The sequence below is a fragment of the Nicotiana attenuata genome, chromosome 11 (genome assembly GCF_001879085.1).
Source record: "Nicotiana attenuata strain UT chromosome 11, NIATTr2, whole genome shotgun sequence".
NCBI lineage: Eukaryota > Viridiplantae > Streptophyta > Magnoliopsida > Solanales > Solanaceae > Nicotiana > Nicotiana attenuata.
Window position 1 is genome coordinate 2107547 of NC_031999.1, and position 15823 is coordinate 2123369.

The window sequence follows — 15823 nt, forward strand, 5'->3', positions numbered from 1 at the left end:
TATTATCTGTTATAAGTCTGCCAGGAACAAAAACTACTTGACTTTTATCAATAATGTTATCCATGACTCCCTGTAGTCTACTAGTAAGCATTTTGGATATGATTTTGTATAATGTGGAGCAACAAGAGATGGGCCTATATTGTTTCACTGATGTAGGATTCTTTATTTTAGGCACCAATATTATAGTTGTACAGTTTATTGGTTGATAGAGCTTTTGAGTATCAAAAAACTCCAGCACAGCTTCAGTTACCTCTTCCCCAATCGTGGCCCATGCTTTCTTGAAGAATACTGAATTGAATCCATCTATCCCCGGAGCTTTATTATCATCTATTCCCTGAAGTGTTTGCCATACTTCTTCTCTGCTAAATGGCTGGATGAGCTGCATTTGTTGTTTCCTTGATAGCACAGGTCCTCTCCTCATATCATTTAGATTTACAGCAGGTAGTATAGTATTGGCTGCCCCAGTAGTCCCTGATAGAAATTTATAATCTCCTCTTCTATTCCTTTCTCTGTTTGGACAATATCTCCTGCTGCATTCGTAAGTGTTTTGATCTGGTTCTGAGCTCTCCTGTTCTTTATGCTAGCAAAAAAATAAGCTGAGTTAGAGTCTCCTAAGTTAAGCCATTGTACTCTAGACTTCTGTTTATAAATGCTTTCCTCTATTGCATCCCATTTCTCCAGCTGTAACCTTAGTTCTTTTTCCACTTCAAAGTGACATGGATCCTGAGTAGGTGTTCTCATTTGTTGTTGTGTTGCTTGAAGTTCACTCCTGATGCCTTTAATTTTGTTAACAATCCTAGGATACTCCTTTGTATTTAAGCTCTTCATTGCTTGTTTTGCATGCTTCAACTTCAGCCATACTTTTTTCATGTGTCCTGCATTGGTACTCATCTGCCAACTGTCTGCGACTATCATCTCAAAATTTGGATCATCAGCCAGATAATTCAAGAATCTAAATGGTCTAGGTGCTATTTTTTGTTGACTTCCCAACTCAATGCATAAGGGGGAATGATCAGAGAAATAGGGGTCTAGAACATGTACTTGAGTAATAGGCATCTTGCTCATCCACTCTCCATTCACTATTGCCCTGTCAATTTTGCTAAAGACATGGCTGTTTGTCCAAGTAAATGACCTCCCTATTGCTTTCAATTCAGTCATACCAGACTCTTCCATGAATTCTCTAAAATCTCTTATCTCTTGGTCCTGCACCACAGTTCCATGTGTTCTGTCCTCTACCTCAAGAATAGCATTGAAGTCTCCGATTACTACCATGGTTCATGTTGCTTGCTTTCTACCTCTCTGAGCTTCCTCCATAATTCCTTCTATCCTGCACTGTATGTAGGCCATATACAGCAGTAAAATGATAGGTCATTGCATTAGTAGTACTGTTAATTTCAGCTTGTATGTACTGACTATGTATATTAATTTCCTTCACTATAGCAACTTTTGGATCCCATAGTAGCCATATTCTCCCCTTATTGTTCAGAGAAGTGTTTGAGATCCCTTCCCAAGTAGGTACTATTTTATTAATCACTTGTCTCTCTTTGCATTCTTTCACTCTATGTTCAATAATAGCTATAACATTTACTCTATTTACTTTGATAAACTCCCTTAACTCCTTTTGCTTATAAGTCTTGTTCACCCCCCTCACATTCCAAGCGATGACTTTCATCTTAGTAATGGAGGGAAATTGCCTTGACTTCCTTCAACCCCTTGGCTACTCTGTCCCCTTGCACATTGTTTAAACTCTTGTGGTCCTATTACTTGGCATTCTTCAGCCCATCTTTCTAATGAGCTAAAACCATTTGTTGTACCTATCTCTTTATCAGTGTTACCTCCATTTTTTGCCATTTTGCTAGCTGATTTTGTTTTCACCATTGTCCATCCTTCTGCCTGTGGTACTGTTGCTTTTGCATGTTCCTTGTTCTCAGCATCTTTCCCACCATTTTCTTTCCCATTTGCTTCCTGTATTTGTTCATTCTTTTTATCACTTGTCTTCACTTGATCAGCTCTCCTCCAGACTTGTATAGGTTTTGCTTGTTTTCCTTTTTGGCCTAGTACTGGCTGCTTCTGCTCATTTTTATTCTTGCAATTGTGGCCTATTTGCAGACATGTTGTACAATACTCAGGCTGCCAATCATATTGCACTTTCTGTTCGAATACCCCTCCCTTAGGGTCCTGCACAACAATGCTCTTAGGAAGTGTTCTAGTGATATCCATTTCAATAAGGACCCTTGCATATGATATGCGTGCAATATTGGTGGTACACTCATCAGCATATACAGGAGTACCTAAGCCACTACAGATTTTACTTAGTGCCTTCATACCCCAGCAGCTTAAGGGAAGATTAGGGAACTTCACCCAAATTGGTATGGTTTTGAGTACTTCATTCTGAAAATTAAAGTCTGCCGCCCATTCCTTTATTATCACTGGCCTGTTGTTGAGTGTGCTTGGATCTGATAGCAATACCTTCTCCTTGTTCTCTCTGTTGTTGAACCGTATGACAAAACAATCATCATTATGATAGTATATTCTAGGTTTCTCTGCAAATCTCCACTGTGTTACTAAGAATCTCTCCACTGCTCCTATCGATGGAGATGCTCCAACACCATACAGAATTATAACCATTCTCCATTTCTCGATCTTCTCCTCTATATCCTCCTGCTCCAATTTCACAATTGTCTTCCCTTCCTGGATGCTTGGTGGAATATATCTCAGATTCATACCTTTTGAAGCCATTTTACTTCCAGTAACTATACTTGCCCAGGTTTGCATGTTTCCATTCTCCGTCGGCTGATTCTCTTTTTTCCGCTACCTTTTGAATGTGTTCCTTCTCCTTGTTGTTAGATCCATTGTTTTTAGAACCATTACTCTGCTATATCACATCTTTCACCCCAGAGGTACTTCCTGCATGGCAGTTAGTACCATCTCCATTGTTAGTCCTCTTGCATGTGCTTAATTCATCCATAGCTACAATTGATTTCCCCTTCCCAGCTGTAGGCGTGACCTCCAGTTCGTGCTTGCTCAATTGATTTTCCTGTTCCATTGCTTGCTTCGTAGCAGATCCATGGAGATTCCCTCCACTTGGTGATTTTCCACTTCCCGTTCCAATCTTCAGTTCCTCGAGTAGCTTGGGATCTGTGATTAGTACCTTGTTTACTCGCTTCCGTGGTCTTCCTCGCCCTCCCATTCCGGTGAGCAACGCACGTTAGTAGATCACCTAATCGAGCGCCGAGAGAAACGGTTTTAGAGAGAGAAAATTCACCTAATTTTCAAGTAAAAAAGTCTTATTTAGTAATTATACAATTCATAAGAAAACAACACATATTAAATAAAGCTTGATAAATGGTGGGCGGGTTGGCAATGACCCAAATTTAGCGCATCTTGACCATTCCCATCTTAGCCCAAATAACTTTTGGACGGGTCAAAATGACCCGCCCAATTATTGACTCAAACCATTTTGACCCGAATTATTCAACCCGCCCATTTGATACCCCTAATCTAACGAACTGCCGGCCATCGGTGCGAAAGAGGAAAGTCAGATAGCAGATTTGAATTGTCGACAAACTATTGAGTAATTCCCTGGAAATTGGAACTCAAGTCCAAAAAAAGTCCTAACCAGCCACCTTTTTAACTTCTTCGTTCTACACATATTTTGACCCCAGCAGCTGAACAACTTGGTTAATTAATTGCCTTTCCTTTTCTGAAGTTTTGTCCTCTTTGTTTTGTTTCTCTAAGTGCATGCATATGTTGTGCTTCCTTCTTTGTCTGGTTTCGCTGCCTTCCTTACATTACATGAATGCACATTTTTACACCGTTAGCTATCTATCAGTATCTGCGTAAGTCATTACTTACCCGGCCGACCACATAATTGGAATATTTGGGTGGAGTTTTATTCATAAAACTGTTTTCCTAACATATATAATAGCGACGGACTGGGGCGGACCTTCGTCAAAAAATTACACTGTATATATAAGATAAAATATATTTTTTACCTCTATATATTATATTTTGAATATTTCGTTGCAATCCTAAAATATAGCTTATTGGTCAAAGGGGTTCAAAGCCTTTGTTAGGTCATTGATTCAATTCTCATTAACTACACTAATCTCTTTGAATGTTTTAGTGTTTTTCTTTTTTGAGCCCCTTTAGCGTAAATCTTGCCTCCACCGCATGCAACGGAAAATGTCACTTCATATTAATGACATATCAAACGACAAACCCCTTTTGATCTCTGACTTTTCACCTGCTGTTCATGCTACGTAATTTTGAGAATTAAAATTCATATCTTAGTTAAGGTGTGAAGATTTAAATCACACGATTCAATTAACATGTGCTTTTACTAAATCTAGCTATAGTAATTAGTGCTACTTACTTGGATTTGGACATAATTAGAAAAGACTCTACGAAGGCTGCACCCATATTAATACACTACTATATATATTGGCAGGCAGTGCATCTCATGGTTTTTTCAATTTTAATATGTCCCTACCTTTGTCATGAAACATCGCAAAATCACTCATTGTGTAGTGAAACATCAATTGAAATCACATAATTCAAATAGCGTGTGCCTTTATTGATCATTTGCCAAATTAATGCTAAATATATCAATTATGCTGCAATTCATGCGGCTAAGTTAAATTATTAGCGTACTTAATTAGATGGAATCGTCATACTTTATCAATAATTATCGTGAAATTGAACTTTCATCAGAAAAGCTTCTAGATTCAGCAATTTCGTATTCTTTTTATTACCACTTTGGAGTAGGCATGAAGCAAACGATACTTAGGTATTGTTGCACGAAATACTCCTTAACTTTTTCTTCTTATTAATAAAAAACCAGATGCTCAATTATGCAAGACAAAACCATATATATGTTAAGTCAATTGGGTCATTCAAATGTCTTTTTGTTCATCAAAACAAGCTGAATTATTAACTGGATTGAACTTCCATTTTTAGTTGTTAACGACGGATTAATTTATGCAGCGGAAGCAATCCAAGTATCAAAATCACATGTAATCTACACAATTAGTATAAACGGGATTTCACGGGTTACCTCTTGAAGCGTGGACAAAGTTCCTTTATCACGTGAGCCTCCAATTCCACATCAATTCGATGAAATCTCCATCACCCGCATGAGCACGATCTCCGAACGTTCCACTGTCTTTTACTGTGCTACCCAAATAATATCCGAAAATAGTAATTTCGTGTGGGCGAAAATTTATAGGAAAATAGGCTGAAAATTTCGGCTCCCTTTTTCTCTCGTCATTTAGGTGGAAAACCTTATATATTTACAGCACAAGTTTTAAGGGTTAAAACCCTTTTCCAAAACCTGTTAGGTTTTCTTTTCTACCAGAAAAATGATTCCTTTATTTCCTATTATTTAGGCACAACAGGGACCACAAAATTTAATTAACAAGGCTTCCAATTATGAAATTAATTTATAATTTTCGAAATTAATATCCACCATAATTAATTACGAATTATTCCACTAAAAATTCGTACGTGCACTCCTTATTCAATTTCGAAATTCCTCCATTAAATCTTATTTAACTCCCCATGTTAAGATTTAGATACTAATCAATTAATTAAATTAAATTACTAACGATTTAATTTATTGATTATTTCCTTTAGACTTTCGCTTAACTTATTTCATGTATCAGATACACAATCCATCGGCCGTGTTTACATATGAAAACTTATAAGCTTTCATAAAGGTGTATCATCAATCTCTAAACCGAGACATGGATTCCATCAACTAACTATAACTTCGCCAATGTACATTATTATTGTCCAATTTACCATGCATATTAACCCACGAAAGAATCTCGCCTTTTAATAAATCAAAACAATAATAATATACACATATAATAATAATTATATCAAGATTAAGAGTATAAGTACGTTTAAAGGCTAGAGAGTTTATTTTATTAAGTCAGTATAAAATACTTATCTCTACTTGGTCCGTTCAATACATACAAAATGTACTAGCACAAGAAGTTGGAATTAAACCCTTCCCATAATGAAGATAAATTATATTTAATCTTGTGCTACAGTTATTCCTGATTGTTTGTCCAATTCATCATTAGATTGTGAACTCAAACTTTATACTTATAAGAACCGATGATTTAATCTTCCGTGTATAAGCTAAACTCTATACACTAAATCATCTACTATATAAGCAAAGGACACCGACTAATATATGATCTATTAAAACTTTATTAAAATTGAATGAACAATATTATCATAATAAATACTATATCTAAACCAAATCCATGGTTAATAGTATATATCCCAACACTTCTATGTGTTCCAACTACTACTGTTGCGGAATAATAAATACAGAAAATAAAGAACATGGAGATTTTACGTGGAAATGCTTGGCTCAAAAGGTGATAAAACCACGACCTACTTTCCATGATCAGGAGATATCATTTCTGATAAGTTAGGTTTATCTCCTTCGCGTGCATCTCACATGTTTGAGTTGATCATAACTGTGCTTCACAAGATGGACCTGGTCCATGTTTGAGTTCCTTCGTCAGTCTTCAAAACTTCACCTTTACTTGGGCCAACAAATTCCCCCCTTTTGATGATGACAAACTCAGTGCTTTTCACTCACTTAGGCCCTATCAGAACTTAGCTTGTCCATCAATACAAAGTTAGAAAATTTTACCTATCATCAAGGACCAGGTTCATTATGTTATAAGCATCACTTATTAAGAATATATAAAGCACAATATCTCTTTCCCCTTTTGGTATCATCGAAAAGTTGCATAAACAAAGTGTGATTCCCAGAATTTTAACAATTACTCATGGCCACTGAGGACAACTGCAAGTGCAATGATGGATTAATCATCAGTAATCAACCAAACATATTCAAACTATCAAGGATATATTAACAATCAATCAAGAACAAAAATAGTAGATTTTATTGATAGGAGATATGTTGCTACCACAATTCACAAAAAGAAAGCAAAAATATTTAAAACATGAGCAAAAGAAAGAGAAGTCCCTAATCTGGATCACTGGTGGTACTAGACAGGTTCAGGAGATGAAAGCTAGAAGTCCTAAGGCTTGGGAGAGCTAGCGGGTTGGTTTTGGGCTTGGAGAAGGGTCATCATATTTTGAAGAATGCCATCATTCTTCTCATTTTCCTTGGTGAGCTCAGTTCTGAGAGCATCCCTCTTAGATTCAACCTCTGCTAGGTGAGCCTTCAGCCTCTGCTAGATGAACCGGGTTCATTGGGAATGGCATTGATCTCATTATCACAAGCAATCAAAGTGTTGATTTCAAAATGATCTTTACTTGTGGCCATTTCCCACTTCTTCAGTGGCACCTTGCAGCGATCAAGAACAGTAGTCAGAATAAAACCATAAGGAGTAGCATGGGCCTTGGAGCCATTGATAACCCTGTCCAGTAGCTTGATAATAAATGCAGGCCAGTTGATCTTCCTTACACTTTCAAGATACTCCATCAACACCAAGTCCATGTAATTAGCAGTGTGTCTTCTTTCCTGTCTAGGCAGCAAACACTTGTTGACAAATTCAAACAAGACTTTGTGGCATGGCTTCATTTCACTCTTCTACACGGCCTTAGCTTCATTCACTTCTGCAACATCACAGAATCTCCAAGTGATTGCAAGGGCAGTAGGAAGGGAGTCTAGACATGGTCATCTTTGCCTTGTGTAGTCATCATACCCTTCAGAAGGGATGTCAAGGATCTAACCCAGCTCCTTTGCATCAAAAGTCACTTTAACTCCTTTCACTTGGCTGGTAGCTCTGCCATCCTTGACCTCTGCATTGGCCATGAATTCAATGATTTCATTCCTAGCTAGCCTTCCATCCATATGAAGGACCATGTCCTTCCAGCCCTGAACAACTAGTGCATCAACCAATCGAACCATTCTTGGTTCCACCAAGTCTTTCAGCAATCTACCCTTCAAAAATTTTCTTTTGCCAAACTTGGCCAGCTTGTCTTGTTCACCATCAGACTCACTCTCTTCTTCACCACTCTATTCTTCATCCTCAGCAAGTCTAAGCTGTTTGTTTCTCACTGCAGACCTTGTCCTCTTGGCCAATGAAGGTTTATCAGCCTTAGACATAGATGAAGACTTCTTGGAAGAAGTCTTGGTCTTTTTGGGCTTGGGGGTCTAAACCTCCACAGTTGTGTGTTCCTCCTGATGGACCTGTTCCATCTCCTCAACATCAACAACCTCAGAGGGATCTGAAACCTTAGCTTTTCCTTTATCTATCCTCTTCTTCTTGCTTTCAGCCAAAGCCTTTTGTAATTCAGTCTCACTCTATTTCATCATGCTTCGTGTGGCACTTCATTTTGGTAAAGAAATCTCAGTAGTTGTTGGAGAAGAAGCCTTTCTTTTCTTGGAAGGTTTTGCAGTGCTAGGGGCTTTTGGTGTTGAGGTTCTCCTTTTCTTTGGATCATAACTAGCACCTACTTTCTTCAGAAGGTCTACTAGGGTCTCCTAAATAGATGAACCAGGTTCATCTGCCTGTGAACTTAAATTAACCAATCCTTCAGCAGTCTCCCCTGAACCACTTCCCTTTGTCTTCTTGCTACTTTCTTCCACAGTTGCATGTTCAACCCCACAGATAGCTGGTACCACCAATTCAAAAGTGGGTGAAGAACTAGCCACTTCTTTCCCTTTTCCCCTCACATCACAACGCATGCCCTCACTCTCCTTTTCTTTTTCTCCTTTATTTTTACCACCTCTCCTTCTTGACTNCTCGGGACGTGCTGAATGTGCCAATTTCAATTGTTGCATCGGAGAGTGCATTTAGCCAAGCAAGACAACAACTTGGAGACACCCGTCACTCATTGGGAAGCAATGCTTTGGAAGTTTTAGTATGTTTCAGAGATTGGATTAGATCGGAAAGAAGAAATCAAGGACGTGAAGATGTTGATAGCCCAGAAGACGAGGAACTTGGAGATATATTAACACATGGTAACCCATCCGAATTTAACACTCCAGAAGAAGGTCACTCAGTTCATATTGATTATGACGAACTTACTAAGGCAATGCAAAACCTTTGAATTTACTTGTTGTTAAAAATATAAACCTTTCAATTTGTAAGTTTGAAATTTGAATTATGAAATAAAAGTAGCACTTCCAATAAGTGCAATTTTTTCTCATCTTCCTTGTATTCTTTAAATTAATACAAAGTATTAATATAACTTACAAAAGTTATACAAAATTCCAAAAAAAAAATTAAAAAAACAATAAACCTGTCCCGGCCCCCTCAACCCGTAACCCTTACGGTTCAATTTTTATCCGGATGAACCCGAACCCGTTAAACCCATTAAGACCTAGCCCGGAACCAAACCCGTACGGGTTCAAATAACACAGGCCCGGCCCGGCCCACCCGTTTAACACCCTTAATCTAAACCAAATCTATGGTTAATAGTATATATCCCAACAATTAAAGTTTCACTATAACCCCATCCCAGACCTTTTACTATTTACTACTCCCATTTTTTCTTGTTTAAATCCCCTCCCATTAGGAGGATCTATAGTGTTTTTACACTTCCATCTAGTGTGACGCGAACCCAAAACCCGAGGTCGTATCGTGTTCAACCAGAAAATAGGAATTTCGGTCAAAACTTATTTTAAGAAGAACTCGGGTTACTGATAATCAAATAAAGAAATAATTGAATAACGAGAAAGGAAAAATTAGACTAAGAAGTAGCCGAGTAAGCAATATAAAGCAATGTAAATAAGTATATTCCATGATAATCAATGTGTCCATACAAATGTTCTTTTTCTCCCTTTTATAGCTTTTTCTAAGTACCACGTTTCTTCCCCCTTTCAATTATGTCATGAGCAATTAATAATATTAATGAAACGTTATAATTGGCAATCGTAATTATTTCATGAAGATCTTGTAACGTATGCTCATTAATTGAAGGCTAACGAATTTGTACTTTTTGCTGTCCTGGTTCACTATATCGATATCTCTTCAAATTATGAAGAGACTCGGGCGACCGTTTTTTCTCGTCTTTTAGACGTCTTGCTCGTACTTGTTAAGACTCATATCTCTTTAAGTACTTTCCTCCAGTTGTCGCTTTTTTAATGATTCATATATTTTACCATGTCAGCTACATAATTAATTGCACATGTAATATTTATTTTCCCAATACAGTGCGCTTTACCAAAACCCTCATTTGTCTATTATTTACTACTCCTATTAATCTATATATCCTCCTTTACAAAAATGAAAAGAACATGTTATTTGAGTAATTGAAACTTAAATAGGTTATCTCCCTAATTGACATAAAGTAAGCATTTTGGAAGTCTTTGTAACATTTCTTATTCATAATTTACCGAAACAATTACTTTTAAATTTAGATAAATTCACTAAGAAATAAAAAATTCGTATGGTAAAGATTCCAAGTCAGACACGTGTTCACTCACGGTATCTAATCCTCATGAAGTTCATAAATCCACCAATTCTAAATCAGTAGTCAGCCTACAGTCATGGCCGTCAGAAAAGTCATCCAAATGTTACGTTGCCGCTGCTGACCACGTGTTGGTCTGTGCTTCTTCGTCACACGCCACGTTGTATTCTCTTCATTACTGTACAAATAAACTGGGTTCAATTTCGGGTCGGAAATTTAACCCGTCCTTATCGCTTGCTACACCTACACCCTCTTTCTAGAATGCAATTGAGGGAGGTACAGAAAAACATAGAGACAGGGACAAGACAGATTCGTTGAATTATTAATTTCTAAAACTATTGTTCCAAATTTACCTACCCTTGTCATTCTCTTGAAAATTATTTGCTTTTTCAGCGGGACCCGCTCTACTATACCGCATTTAGTGGAGGCTAATAGACGGTTGATATTCCATCACTCCAGTGTATTGACGATCACGATGCGTTCCCAATAGATCAACGTTCAGTATCATTATCATATCTTCCTAATCAGGTTTTGGTTTTGTTAGGAAAAAAAAAGTCGTAGTGGATTCTTGTAACGTCAAATCTTCCTGTAATAACTTGTTTGTTTCGATATATTTTAGCTGCAAAGCGAAGTGCTGTTATATATGACATATATTATAATTAAGGGTGTATTTAGAGTATAGTATATAAGTTTTCGGAAACTCAATAACTTTTGCGTAGATTCTGTATTTTTATTAAAATTTTACTAAATATCAGTAAATATCTAACTGTAAATCCAGTTATTATGGTATATTAATTTGAGATTGCGACAGAAACTTATAAACTTCACATCCTGGATCGGCCTCTGATTATAATATAATATAAAAATTGATTTAAAAAAATCTTAATTTTTATAGTGAATGATTATTACATAGAAATATTGTTATAAAGAAGTCTAAGTGTATGAGATCGATACTTTGTATTATTTTGGCCCATTCAGCACAAGAAAAAAAAAAATCTAAACATAGTTATCTACAATACGATAGACCAAGAAGAAAAGAAATAAAAACAAAAGAAAAACACAACAAGTGGCCTTAAAGTTGACCTAGGCCAAGAAGAAAATAAATATAAATAAAAGAAAAACACAACAGCCAAGTTGCCGTAAAGTTGACAGAAAAATAATAATTCAAAATGCCTAGTTAAACATAATTCGTCCTTAGAGATCAGTTTGGTAGCCAATCAGTCATAATTCGGATCTCTATATTATAAGTTCAAATGTAATAAGTTTGGTTGCTAGTTAGAATTATGCAGTTATTAGTAACGTATGAATTAGTTACGTACGAATTAATTATGTAGATTTTAGTTATATAGAGATTAATTATACATAAATTAATTATAAAGAAATTAGTAATAATAGATTAATAATACATGAATTAGCAATTTAATGAATTATAATGTAAATATTATTTTTTGTTAAATGTTTACTTATTTTAATTATAAATATGTAGTTTAAAATAAATATGAGGATCTTTAGTCATTTGATTGTTTTATCCATGTATTACTAATGAATATTATACCTCCAATAGAAAAAGCAACCAAAAATAACATTAGTTATGTTGACTTTTGTACAAACTACAAAGTAACTAAAGGCTATTTAATGGTATTAAATATGGTTTAATACTCTTAAAACCAAACACTAATGACCTTATTTTTTAAGGATTTACTTTTAGAAAAAGAGTAAATGTAGAGCAAGGAATTAGATGCAAAGAGGGTCTATAAGATGCATCATTAAATGGTACAGATGAGCCACAGACAATGCCATCCCAGTCTTATCTAAACACATCATTTTTCATTAATTTAATCAGCTAATGTTATCCATTCTGACAATATTAGCATTAAAATACTCTTAACTCTTAAGTCTATAGATTTTACCAATAATATAATGAGGGTGTTTGGCTAAGCTTATAAGCTGGTCAAATTGGCTTATAAGCACTTTTTGACTTATCTACGCGTTTGGTAAAATTAAAAGTGCTTATAAGTTAAGTGCTTATAAGCCAAAAATAAGCCAAAAGCTAAAAGTTGGTCTCCCCCAACTTATCAAATTTCAGCTTATAAGCACTTTATGTTTGACCAAAATATTTACTATTCTATCCCTAAAATACTTCTTTTTAAAACAAAACTCTTCGTATACCTAGTTCTTCAGCTGCTTATTATTAATTTCAGAACTTTTATCCAAACACGTAACTGCTTATTTTTAAATCAGCTTCAACACTTAAAAGTGCTTTTCAGCACCTAATGCTTATCAGCTACTCTAATAGCCTGTTTGGCCAAGCTTCTTTTTGGTCAAAAGTGCTTTTTTTTTTTGGCCAAAAATTGAGGTGTTTGACCAAGCTTTTGGAAGGAAAAAAGTGCTTCTGAGGAGAAGCAAAAGCAGTTTTGGAGAAGCAGAAAAAAGTAGTTTCTCTCCAAAAGTACTTTTTTGAGAAGCACTTTTGAGAAAAATACACTTAGAAGTAATTTTTTAAAGCTTGGCCAAACACTAATTGTTGCTCAGAAGTGCTTTTCAAACTAATTAGCCAAACACAAACTGCTTCTCACCAAAAGTACTTGTGAGAAAAGCACTTTAAAAAAAAAATACTTATCAAAATAAGCTGATTTTTGCAGCTTGGCCAAACGGGCTATAAATCAGCTAAGTCAAACGGGCTCAATATATTAAAACTCTAAGCCGGAGAAACAAACGCCAGAAGAAAAGCACGAATTTTCTGTTATTTCAGAGACTCCTTGAGGCTATTCCAGTCATTTTACTTTCCCTATTCCTGGCCCCTAAAGCAACCATAAAGACGAGCATGAACGCATAAGAATATCAACGCAAACAGTATTCACAAACTCGAAGAAAGAGTAATTGGAAAAAAAAAGATCAAAATCTCTCTTGAAAAAAACCCAATTCAGTTCCGTCTTCAACTCTCTCTTCCAACAATTAGTCGTTTTTTAGGAGTTTCTTTTCCCACAAATTCTTGTTAAAGTTTCCTTTCCTTTTTTCCCCACTTTCCCCAATTTTTTTGGGAAAGAATTCACTCAGATCTGCACATATTTGTTGTACATACCACAATTATAAAAAAAAATCTAAGAGCTTATAGGTTACCTAACATTTATTCAGGTTTAGATTGATTATTTCTTTATTTGTGACTCTAGATTCTGAATTGATTGACACGAATTAAGGAATTAGGGTTTCAAATTGTTATAAAGTTTCGGTCTTTGGTGGTGAAATTCAGTATTTGAGCTTTCAATTTGGTGTTAATCATGGCGGTTCCGACGATAGCACTGTACGCAAGTCCACCGAGTAGTGTGTGTTCCACGCCGTATCCATGTCAGATCAATTCACACGGGTCGTATGATTTTGATTTGAACGGCAGATCATCGTCGTCTTCATCTTCAACATCGTCTTCGTCCGGTAAATCATTTGTCGGAGGGCTATCAAGTCTGTTCTCTTCGCCTACAGTGAAGGCAAATTATTCGACAGGGACAGAGGATTTGGGATCCTTGTGGCACGATAGAGGTGACGAATTGAGCAGCTCGTTTCGTTGTTCGTCCCTTAGCTCGTCCTTAAAAAGGGATCAGAGTCCAGTTTCTGTTTTTCAAGGACCTGTTAGCACTAGTAGTAGTGGCATTGGATCATGTTCTAGAAGTCCGCCGAGGAGAATTGCTGGGGATGTGGGGTCCATTCGTTCTGGGACTGGTGGATTGTTTAATGGATTCGTTAGGCACGCTTTAGGATCCTGCGTTGATCACGATCCGGCGACGTTCCGGGCCCTGGATGTGGATTCCCCTTCATCAGGGTTATTGGATGAACTTACCTTTAACATGGAGGAAGGTTTCTTGGAGTCCAATTCTGAACCTTATGCGAAAGATTTGCTGTTGAATGCACAGTCGAGGCATAAAATCTTTTATGATGATTTTGTGATTAAGGCATTTTATGAAGCTGAGAAAGCACATAGAGGACAGGTGAGTGTCTTTGTCTAACTTAGTTTAATTTCCTTTTCTATTCGGTGTCGATGTTTTAGTTTTGACCTTTTGTATGATGTGTTGTTTGTTAGGTGCGAGCAAGTGGTGATCCTTATTTACAGCATTGCGTTGAGACTGCAGTTTTACTTGCAATGATTGGAGCTAACTCGACTGTAGTTGCTGCTGGACTTCTGCACGATACGCTTGATGACACGTTCATGACTTATGACTATATTTTCCGGACGTTAGGCGCTGGGGTTGCTGATTTGGTTGAAGGGGTATGGAGACTAGTTTTATTCTTGTTTTATTACCTGATCTAGATTGCGTTTCATATTTTCTGGGCGGTAGATTTGAACATGGACACCTGACTTTCGCTAATAATATTTCCATATGCAAAGGGTGTTGTAATTAATTTTCAAAACTGATAACGATGGTGATAATTTCCACATCCAAAATGTAGATTAAATATGTGTTCCGTTTGGGATTTGCTAAAAGTAGGCGTTTGGACAATACAAGGTTTAAGTTGAAAAAAAGAGTATCTGAAGATAAGTTAAGAAAGGTATATCGACTTTGAAGTTATTTTTGGATACTCATCTCACTTGGAAAAAGGTTGTAGCTATGTTAGTGTAAAACATTAGTTCATTTGAAGTACTGTGCAAACAAGTTTTCAATGCATCATTAGTATTTCAGAATGTGTTTGTCCAATACAGATGGCCAAATCACTATTTGGAGAAACAGAAGTTCAATATATTATTATTGAAGCATCATTTATGGGCAAACGGGGTTTAATTGGGTATGAATATGGAGTCTCCTGAACGTTAAAGGCTGTGGCATGTCTTTGATTAGTGAAGGTTAAGAGATGATAGGACTATCAAGCATCTAGATTCGTCTATGTTTGATGAGAGTTCCTGAGTGTTACACTTGTTTTAACTTGGATCATTTCTTCCAGGTGTCGAAGCTTAGTCAATTGAGCAAGCTTGCACGAGACTTCAATACAGCTAGTAAAACTGTTGAGGCAGATCGATTGCACACCATGTTCCTTGCTATGGCAGATGCCAGGGCAGTTCTCATAAAGCTAGCTGATCGCTTGCATAATATGATGACTTTGGATGCATTGCCATTGACAAAGCAGCAAAGGTTTGCGAAGGAAACTTTGGAAATCTTTGCTCCCCTCGCTAATCGGTTAGGCATCTCAACCTGGAAGGAGCAGCTGGAAAACCTCTGCTTTAAACATCTTAACCCAGATCAGCACAATGAGCTCTCGTCGAAACTTGTTAAGTCTTTTGATGAGGCTATGATTACTTCTTCGGTGGGGAAATTGGAGCAAGCGCTAAAGGATTACTCTGTTTCTTATCATGTTCTCTCGGGGCGTCACAAGAGCTTGTACAGCATTTACTGCAAGATGCTAAAGTAATTTCTCTCTCCCCCCCCCC

General features: G+C 36.7%; 3 protein-coding genes across 3 annotated transcripts in view; 1 reads left to right on the forward strand and 2 right to left on the reverse strand.

Annotated features, from left to right (window-relative positions):
* LOC109234650 lies at nt 433–1272 on the reverse strand. The gene has a single exon (XM_019400719.1). It carries the CDS (start codon nt 1270–1272, stop codon nt 433–435), a length of 840 nt encoding a protein of 279 aa, XP_019256264.1.
* On the reverse strand, nt 1669–2739 carry LOC109234651. Its single transcript, XM_019400720.1, has one exon. The coding sequence runs from the start codon at nt 2737–2739 to the stop codon at nt 1669–1671; it is 1071 nt and encodes a 356-aa protein (XP_019256265.1).
* The window catches only part of LOC109234028 (probable GTP diphosphokinase RSH2, chloroplastic), a 4434-nt gene continuing 1844 nt past the window's right edge, over nt 13234–15823 (forward strand). The window contains exons 1-3 of the mRNA XM_019399847.1: nt 13234–14390; nt 14483–14668; nt 15340–15800. Of these exons, the coding sequence (XP_019255392.1) occupies nt 13689–14390; nt 14483–14668; nt 15340–15800 (1349 nt within the window). The 5' untranslated portion in view covers nt 13234–13688. The remainder of the gene's footprint in view (nt 14391–14482; nt 14669–15339; nt 15801–15823) is intronic.

What these genes read in the sequence shown, in the direction of transcription:
- LOC109234650 (XM_019400719.1), bottom strand. Translation starts at nt 1,272, where the DNA reads ATGGTAGTAATCGGAGACTTCAATGCTATTCTTGAGGTAGAGGACAGA.
- LOC109234651 (XM_019400720.1), bottom strand. Translation starts at nt 2,739, where the DNA reads ATGGCTTCAAAAGGTATGAATCTGAGATATATTCCACCAAGCATCCAG.